Source organism: Lemur catta, chromosome 7 (assembly GCF_020740605.2).
Source record: "Lemur catta isolate mLemCat1 chromosome 7, mLemCat1.pri, whole genome shotgun sequence".
NCBI lineage: Eukaryota > Metazoa > Chordata > Mammalia > Primates > Lemuridae > Lemur > Lemur catta.
In genome coordinates this window covers 104,867,954-104,877,139 of record NC_059134.1, presented here as the reverse complement: position 1 = coordinate 104,877,139, position 9,186 = coordinate 104,867,954, and the positions used below count along the sequence as shown (strand labels likewise).

Below are 9,186 nucleotides of genomic sequence, written 5' to 3'. Positions count from 1 at the left end.
CAGCCCCAGAGAGGAGCCATTCATCCTGCAGTGGAAAGGTCTGAGAAGCAGGGACATGTGAGTACAAGGGGCTAGGTGCAGATGAGGTAAGGTAGGGGTGATACCAGTGCAGCAGAAGGTGACAGTCCCTGTGCTCAAGGCCCCTGGAGGAGGGTCCCTGTAACCAGTGGTACTCTCTCCTTCCTGAGAACTCAGATAACTCAGTGTCTATACCACTCCTAGGTTGTCTCAGGGTAGCACTTGTATTACACAGTTTTTTAACTTTCAACATACGTAGTCTTCATCTCTTCAACAACCCTTATCTCGCAACATCTGGAGTGCAGGTGTGGAGTGACTGAGTGGGAAAACAGACCTGGCTGTGAATTCAAGCCCTGGTGTTTACTGATTGAGCAAGGCACTTTACCTCTCAGCCTTGGTTTCTTTATCTGTAAAACATGGGTAATACTTACCTAATGAGATTGTTCTGAGGATTCAACTAGATAACATGTGTGCAGTATTTAGCACAGCAGATGGCACGGATGTGTGGCACTGATAGGCACTTAGTAAACATCAGCTCCCACCCAGCAGTGCTGGGCTCTCAGTAAACATATGATTCTCTAATGTTCCCATCCCCAAATGCATCCCCCTACCTGCATCTACTCCCATATGCTCTGCCTCCCTGCCTGTCACAGTGGGTGCTCCTCCTGAAGGCCACCTCTTCCTGTGTACCGGTTCCCAATCCCCCTTGCCTTCACAAAGATCTCACTCATACAACTGCCTCCTCTTCGCCTACAGCATCAGTTTCCCTCCCTATCAGATCTCTCTCTTCATTGAGCAATTATGCTGTAGTATCGCTCTATCTAAAACAAAAGACAAAACAACAAATAAAAAACCCTCCCTGATCCCTCATCCTTTCTAGCTACCACTCCATTTCTCTGCTCCCTTACAGTAAGAAACCCCTGAAAGAACTAGCACACTCCCTGTCTCCCCTTCGACTGCTTCTCCAGGTGGGCCCTTACCTCCTTCACTCCACAAAACTGCTATTGCCAAGGTCTCAATGTCCTCCGCATTGCCAAATCCAGTGGGCAGTTCTCAGGCCTCTCTGGAGCATCTGAGACCTTGAGACTCCTCTGCCCAGCCTCCCAAACCCTCCACTCTCCTGATTTCCCTCCATTCTCACCAGCCACTCTTCTGTCTCCTTTGCTGTGTGCCCCTTCCCCTGGCCTCTAAGTGTAGGAGGCCCCAGGGCTCTCCTTGGACCACTTCTCATCTCTGTCTACACTCACTCAGGTAATCTCATCTACTCTCATGGCTTTCAGTGCCATCTAAAAGATTCCCAAATTTTTATCTCAAGTCTAGACTTCCCCAGAATCCCAGACTTCCATATCCACTGCCCATACCCCATGCCCACTTGGATGTGTCACAGACACTTCAAGTCAAACATGTTTAAAACAGAACTCTTGATTCCCCACCCCAGCCTAGCCTTCCCACAGTCTTTCCCATCTTAGTAATGGGAACTCTGACCTTGCAGTCGCTCAAGCCACAACCTTAGGAGTTATCCTTAGCTCCTCTCTCTTAAATCCTACAGTCAACTGATCAGCAAGTCCTGTCAGTCAGTTCTCCCCTCAAAATACAGAGCATCTGGCCACTTCTTACCAACTCCATCACCCCACCCTGGTCCCTGGCTCCATCACCTCTCACGAGGCCAACTCCAATAGCTTCCCGAGTGGTTTTGCTACCTCTTGCCTTCCTCCAACTCCACAATCTGTTCTCCCCCAGCAGCCAAATGAATGTTTTCAAAACATAAGTTTGATTATGTCATGTATTGGCATAAAGCCTTCCAGTGTCTTCCCCTCTCACTGAGAATAAAACCCAGATTTCTTATCATGGCCTGCAAGGCCCTATGGGACCTGCCTGCTACCTGTCTGGCCTCATTTCCCCTTCCCCTCTCCCTCTCTTCCTTGACCAGCCACACCAGCCTCCATGCTGTTCCTTGAACAGCCTGGAAACACTCCTGCCTGGGAGAGCTTCTACTTGCTGTTCTTTCTGCTTGGACACTCACATGGGTGCAGGCTTTTCTCTCTTACTTCCTTCAGGTCTCTGCTCAAATGCCACCTTGGCAGAGGCCTTCCCTGACCAACCTCTCTAAAATAGCACCATTGGCATTCTCTGACCCCTTTTGACCCTAACCCTAATTTTGCTTACCATTGACCACCACCTGACATAATTAATATACATGTTTGTTTTTGTTCATCTTTTCACTGTTGATAACACCCCAAGAGGACCTTGTGTGCCTGACGCATACTAAGTGCTCAGCAGATGGGCAGGGGCCATGGTATAGACTGGAAGAGCCCCTAGTCTCTGCACTACCACTTACCTGCTGTGTGCTTTTGGGCAACTTTGTTTAACCTTTCTTAGCTTCATTTTGCCTCTCTGTAAAACCTACCTAGAAGGTTTTTTGGGAGGATTAGAGATAATACACTTAAAGCACCTCAGACGTGGTCAGTGCTCAGTAAGATGGGGCCTACAAAGTCCACAGAGCTGCTGTCTAGGCCTGTTTCCAAGGAGTTAGTCCTGCTGTGTCTGTCTGCCCTCAGGGTGGTCGTCTGATGTAGCAAATGAAGGTAACGCTATATAAGCGGTTACTGATTCCATTCTCCACGTCTTACCCTGACCCAGGGTCCCCTAAGCACTGTTTCTGGCTCCAGCCAATTCCCTACCAAAGCCCCTTAGATTATGGCCATGTCTGAACAGGTCCTGCAAATTGAGAACCGCCCTAGCCCAGCTTTGGGTCCAGGTAGCCCCCATTGTAGGAAGCAGAGGTGCTTGCTGGGAATGCATGAGCCATAGGCCCCAGGGGTCCTTCTCTGGCAAAGCGCCCATGTCTGTGAGGTGAGCAGCAGTAGGCAGGCAGGTGGGGCAGGCGGCTGGTCAGCAGCGGGTCAGTGATGGTTACTAAAGAGTAATTCCCTCATGGACCACCAGGGGGAGCCAGAGATCGCTCAGCTCCTGAGAGGACTCTGGGTCTGTCTTTTTTTGAGACAGAGTCTCACTCTGTTGCCCAGGCTAGAGTGAGTGCCGTGGCATCTGCCTAGCTCACAGCAACCCCAAACTCCTGGGCTCAAGCGATCCTCCTGCCTCAGCCTCCCGAGTAGCTGGGACTACAGGCGTGCGCCACCATGCCCGACTAATTTTTCTATATATTTTTAGCTGTCCATATGATTTCTTTCTACTTTTAGTAGAGACGGGGTCTCGCTCTTGCTCAGGCTGGTTTTGAACTCCTGAGCTCAAATAATCTGCCCGCCTCGGCCTCCCAGAGTGCTAAGATTACAGGCATGAGCCACTGCGCCCGGCCTGGGTCTGTCTCTTAAGGCATCTGTCTTTCCTCCCTCTCAGGCCTGGGGCTTCCTTGCAGGAAAAGAGGAGATGTGGTGCTGGCTCTCTCCCACCTACTGACTTGCTGGGAACTGCCAGCCAAAGCAGGACCACATTAAGGAACTGGAGGTCAGGATTCCACGCTCAATATTCTTTATTGATAAGCTTTGCAAACCCCTTACCCTATGAGCTCAGTGAGTCCTGCCCTGAGATTCCCAGCTGTAGGCGGGGAATGCATCTTTGCCTCTTAGATCATCTGCCTGCTCAAAGCTATGCCTAATTTGCCACACCGTAGGTCAGGGAGGCATGTGGCAGGCACCAGAAGGGTCATGGCCAGGTCCTTGTCCCCCAAGACCATTCTTCATCTAGGAGGTACTCAGCTTCACCTGTGTAGGCTCTCAGAGGGGCTCCAGGAGCCTGTTGGTTAGATGGAGGAGCTTAGCCACAGAGACCTCCAGATGCAGCTGCCAAAGGCTCCTCCACAGCAGAGCCGAGGTGAATGGCAGCAGCTGGCTCTCACTTCTGTCCTGAGGTCCTCAGGTGGCCAGCAGGAGTGCCAAGAGCAGGAGGTCCTAGGTGGTACCTCACAGGGGATAGAGATGCCAGAGGCTGTGGAAGATGGGATGGGAGGGAGAGGGAGAGAGAGTCAGTTGAATCCCTTGATCTGATTTTACCACTCCCATCCTTAGCCATACCTGTAGTCCTTGGCAAACCCCTCAGTACTAAATAGATAGTCCCTGGGTGCTGAGTGCACCTTCCCCCACCATGAGCTCATAGAGATGAGAATTTTTTTTTTTTTTTTTGAGACAGAGTCTTGCTTTGTCACCCAGGCTAGAGTGAGTGCCGTGGCATCAGCCTAGCTCACAGCAACCTCGAACTCCTGGGCTTAAACGATCCTACTGCCTCAGCCTCCTGAGTAGCTGGGACTACAGGCATGCGCCACCATGCCCGGCTAATTTTTTCTATATAGATTTTTAGCTGTCCAAATCATTTCTTTCTATTTTTGGTAGAGACGGGGGTCTCACTCTTGCTCAGGCTGGTCTCGAACTCCTGACCTCGAGTGATCCACCCGCCTCGGCCTCCCAGAGTGCTAGGATTACAGGCGTGAGCCACCGCGCCCGGCCTGAGATGAGAATTATTAAAGCAGCCTGTCCTCCTGGGCCAGGTACCTTGCAGAACCTTCTTGCCTGCTCACCAAGGACCCCCAAGCCTGCATCCATTTCTCCCTCAGGTCAGGGCAACCCCACCCAGGCCAGCAGGGCAGTGATGCCTGGAGAAGGCCCTGGCTCCCCTGAAAGCCCTTCTGGCCTGTCTCTGACCTGAACTGGAAGCGGGGGTCTCCAGGGTGGGTCTTCAGCACCTGATGCACCTCTGGAGGAGGCTCCAAGCCCATCTTCTCTGCCCGATGCCAGCGCTGCAGCCGTGTGATCCCTGCAAGGGTGGGAAGAAGACTCTGGGGCCTCATGGAGGATGGAGAAGAGGCCAGGCTAGAAAATGTGTGTGGGTGTGTGTGTCTTGGGAGCCTCCACAACCCCAGTCGCAGGAGACAGTGCCTGAGAGTCAGGCAGGTGTTTGGGTCGCTTCAGAGATGTGTGGGTGACAGGACTGGTTCAGAGATGTGCTCTGTGGGACCTGAGTGGGGTTCTCACCTGTGCAGGGCCCATACTGCCAGGCCAGGTCAAACTGCCTCAGCAGCTCCAGCTCTGCTTCATCCTTGTTGGGGGACTGGGGCTCCTCTCCTGCAATGACACGCTGCTCCTCAGGCCTGCCCAGGCCTTTGCCCTGCGAGGCTGGTCTCAGCCCCCTGGCCCTCGCCTCACAGCTGTGCCCCAGACCTCCTCACAGCCCTGGCCTCTGCCCTCCCGCGGCCGTGTGTAGGGAGTAGAGGACATACTGCGCTTCCCTCCACCCTCGGCCTCTCAGCTCCCCCGTGTCCACTCCTCCTGCCTCCCCCACACCTCAGAGACCTAGCTCGGGTGCCAGCTCCCCCTTGCAGTGCCCAGCGGGCCCCTCCCTCCTCTTCACAACAGGGTAGGAGTCAGTGATGAGCCGCTTCCGGCCCATGGCGGCCACCCAGGCAGGCAAAGAAGGAGGCGACTGCGGGGAAGAGAGGCACCAGCAGGCGCGAGAGAGACAGCTGCTGAGAGAGGGAATCAGAGAGAGATGGGGCCAGCGACGACGGGCAGACGAGATGACCCAGACAAGCAAAGAGAGGAAGTCGCCGGGTTCCAGGGAATGACGCCTCTCTCCCACCCCCACAAACACGCAAACATCAAAGACTTAAGCCAATGGCAGGCCGCCTCTGCAGGGCGGGGCCCCGGCTCTAGCCAATGGCAGGCAGCACAGGGTGAGGGGGTGGGGCAGCTGCAGCAGCTGTGTTCTAGAGGAGGCGGGGTCAGGCTGGGGTGGGGGACCTGTCACGGTGCCCCCAACTTCACCACCTCCTCCTGCCCCCCATTGGTCTGCAATGGGTCCCGAGGGACTTGCAGAGCGTTATCCTCAGCCTCTCACTTCCCGTTTTCCCTTCCTAGGCAAATGTTCTTTTCAGCTTCGCTAATCCCCGTGGCCGGTTTATAACTCCCCAGAGCCCAGCTGGAGCCTTCACTCGACCCCTTGGCCCAACCAGTGTTGTGGGGGCAGGTCTGGAGGTTTAAAGAGAGTTTGGGCGAATCCAGCCCCCTTCCCTGCTCCCACCCCACCCCCACTGGCCCCAGGAGACTGGGCTGGAGAAGCCCATGGGTCCTGGAAGTGCCTTTCTCACAGTCTGCGCCCGAAGTCACTGCCCACTCTTAGTCCAGGCAAGCGTTTGCCTTTTTGGCTCTCCTGGGGTCCTGTGTCCTGCCCCTGTCCATCGTACTAGTCAGGAAGATTCCATTCTGGGCAGGCCAGAGCAGGGGTCTTAGTTTCCTCTTGCTATGTGTTTGGATCCCCAGTTCTTCACTGGCAAAATCTGCCCCATCTCTCATAATAATTTGAGTATGAGCAGAAAACACTAACAACAAACCTAACATTCATATTGCACTCACCATGTGCCAAGTACTGTTCTAAACACTTTCCTGCGTATTACTCAATTAAAATAGATGTAATAAGGCTTTTCAAAGTAGGAAGTATAGATAAATTATCATCACTACTGATAGTCAAAGGCGTTGTGGGGCCACATCCCTCCTTGCTCCCCAGGATCTCACAGGCTCACAGGGCAGGTGGGTACACAGTTGTCAGTGAGAGGTTGGAATTCCTAACAAACAGAAGAAAGGGGGAAGGGTAGGTCTGAGATTGATTAGGACCACAGGGGTGATTAGCATTGGAAAGCCTCCTGGACGAGGTGGGCTGCTGTAAACAGTGTCTCTCAGTTCTCCACCCATGACCTTTGTCCTTTGGGCTCCTGTCATCGCTGACTCACCCCTACTGCCGCCTCCCCCTCACCAACTTCCTGGCAGCAGGCAAAAGTGCTGGCCAGTGGGAGTCTGGGAACCAGCACAGGAAGCAGCCCAGCTCTAATCACCCTCTAGAGGTCCCATCCGGTTCTTCCTTCCAGGGGTACCAGGAGGGTGGGGCAGAGACGCCTGCTCAGAGCCTCTGCCTGCCTCCTTCCCCACTGCTCTGGGGTCTGGGTGCTCTGCGTTAGGAAGAGGGCTAGGAGCCTGGTGCACATGGAACAAGGGAGGAGAACTGCTCTGGAGAGTAGACCACCAAAGAGGAGAAGGAGCAGGCCATGTCTTCAGGGCCACCTTCTGCCTGACTGTCCTGTCAGCTTCCCTAAGGAGGGCTGAGTGGAAGACAGAGCTTGTGGGGGGCTGCATAGAGCTGGAGGGCCCTTCCCTGCTGTGTTGTTTGGGCTGGAACTGTTCTAATCCCCCCATGTGACTTGTGGGCTCAGTGGGGCCCACATTCAGGGAGACAGGGGCCCTGCTGAGTTGGGGACAGAAGCAGAGAGGCCCTCTCCACCAGGGCTGGGAAGGGCTTAGGTGTTGAGTCCAGTTAGGCACCAAGCACTCTGTGGAGGGATGGCACCCAGGCTCTGTGGGATCGACTACCCCCTCCCCAGAGGGTCTCCACAAGGGGCTCCTGGGCTGTTCCCAGAGGTATGTGGCACCTACCTCCTGAGTCCACAAATCCCTGAGGGAGTAAGGAACCATGGGTGGGGCAGACCCCTCCTCATTCCTGGTCCCTCCCACCTCTGAAAGCTGATAGCCGTGGGGCCCTGCCACCGCCCAGGGAGCGTGAAATGGGGTGTGCCGCTGAGCGGCCACAGCAGCTCCTACTGCTGCCTGGGCCTATTCCCTGCTCTCCTTTGGCAACCTCTGGAACCCTGACCTGCTCTGTGGATGCTGTCTGAGCCATCTCTGCCAGCCTTCCCCAGCTCTGCCTGGCTCAAGCCCTGCTAGGCTCCTCTTCCCAGCCTGGAAGATGTCTCCCCTGGGCTTCAGCTCACACCTGGCCCAAGAAAAAGAATCAGAGTGGTCAGCTCAAGTGTAGGCACCCTAGGCCTGGCTTTCTGGCCTGGAGTTGAGGGAACTCACCACAGGCAGCATTGCCCTCCTCTCTTGGTCATTTAGCAGAGGGATTGAGCCCTAAGGGAACAGTTGGCATCCAGGGATTTTGGAACCATCCCTGTCCAACTGGCATCCTTCCCTGACTCAGCATCTGGATCCCTAAGGTGTGCTGGCATCTAAGCTGGGCCTTGGCCTGCCCATCCTTGGGTCTTTTCCTTCTTTGCTCTCCAACCCTGTCCACCTCCTATCACCTTCTTGCCTAGAACCCCTTCCCCTACTCAGGCAGCCTCCTGAGCCCATCCCCAAAACTGCTGTCACAGTTCAGGCTTCAGGCTGGAGGGCAGGCCAGGCCAGAGGTCTGAGTTGGGGGCTAAGTTCTCTCTCCTTGTGGGAATGTCCTGAGACCCAGCCTTAGGTTCCTTATGTCAGCCTCCATGCCCAGAGGCTGGTGATATGACTAGTAGGAGCGACCTTTGCACCTTGGCCTGGATATACTCAAGGCCCTTGCTTCAAGGGCAAGGCCAACGTCCTGGGGAGCCCAGAAGAGAAAAGAACTAGAACTAGCTGAGGCCCACTGCTCACTGCTCCAAGGGGAAGGGGGACTAGGCCTGGCTTAGCTCAGATAATGTGACAGGACAGGGGGCCTCAGCACTGCTCAAGTACCCCAAGAGCCCCTTCCCCTCCCCCAGCTCACGATGCGGCTTGTGGGGAGAGCCAGGTAGAGCTGGGAAGGTGGAGGCAGGTAGTGGGAAGGGAGCAGCTGCCTGGGGCTCAGTGGGCTGTGGGGCGTGTCCAGCTCCCGGTCCCTCTCCCCAGCAGCCCCCTTCCTCAGGCCCCGCCACCCACCCTGAGGAGATTCTGGGCAGCCAGACTAACAGCCCCCGGCCCCCAACACACTCACATCCCCTGGGCCCCATTCCTCACCCTGGAGCCAGAATTCTTTCAGGCAGCCGCTCCTGCCCTCCCAGCACCCTTCCTCTCCCTGTCCAGGTTCTCCCACCTAGTGGGCTTAAGGAGTGGGAGGCTGGGGGAGACAACGGGGGAGAAAAAGTCTCTGGGTTTTTCTGCCACTGCTGCCTCTTCTTCCCTGCCCTCACCACCCTCCACACCTCCGTTCTACACCTCCCCTTTCACCTTGGCAGTCCTGGCTCTGGACAAGTTCTGGGGAGATTTGAATAGGGGCCCTTCTGGCCATTCCTCACCTTGGCCACCAGGTGTCAGACTTTGTCCAGCTGGGAGGACGGTCCCAGTTAACCATTTCCACCCCATCAGCCAAGCTTTGGAGATGAGGGCAATTTGGGAGGAGCCTAGAGGTGACCTCTGACCTAGCAGGGCTGAG

The 9,186-nt window shown here is 55.2% G+C and overlaps 1 protein-coding gene across 1 annotated transcript; it reads right to left on the bottom strand.

The window, feature by feature from the left end:
• Window positions 1–3,490: 3,490 nt before the first annotated feature.
• On the bottom strand, window positions 3,491–5,609 carry POLD4 (DNA polymerase delta 4, accessory subunit). The gene is made up of 4 exons (XM_045558358.1): window positions 5,322–5,609; window positions 5,004–5,093; window positions 4,674–4,785; window positions 3,491–3,963 (listed from the first exon to the last, which is right to left on the bottom strand). The coding sequence occupies exons 1-4, from the start codon at window positions 5,416–5,418 to the stop codon at window positions 3,939–3,941; spliced, it is 324 nt and encodes a 107-aa protein (XP_045414314.1). The 5' UTR covers window positions 5,419–5,609; the 3' UTR covers window positions 3,491–3,938.
• Between the last annotated feature and the right edge of the window lie 3,577 nt (window positions 5,610–9,186).

Bases quoted from the DNA above. Each gene is read 5' to 3' on its own strand.
- POLD4 (XM_045558358.1), bottom strand. From the start codon at position 5,418: ATGGGCCGGAAGCGGCTCATCACTGACTCCTACCCTGTTGTGAAGAGG. The intron at 5,094-5,321 runs GTCTCTGAGGTG...GTGTCATTGCAG, and splicing joins GGAGCTGGCACCCGAGCTAG to GAGAGGAGCCCCAGTCCCCC. The intron at 4,786-5,003 runs GTGAGAACCCCA...CCACCCTTGCAG, and splicing joins GCAGTATGGGCCCTGCACAG to GGATCACACGGCTGCAGCGC.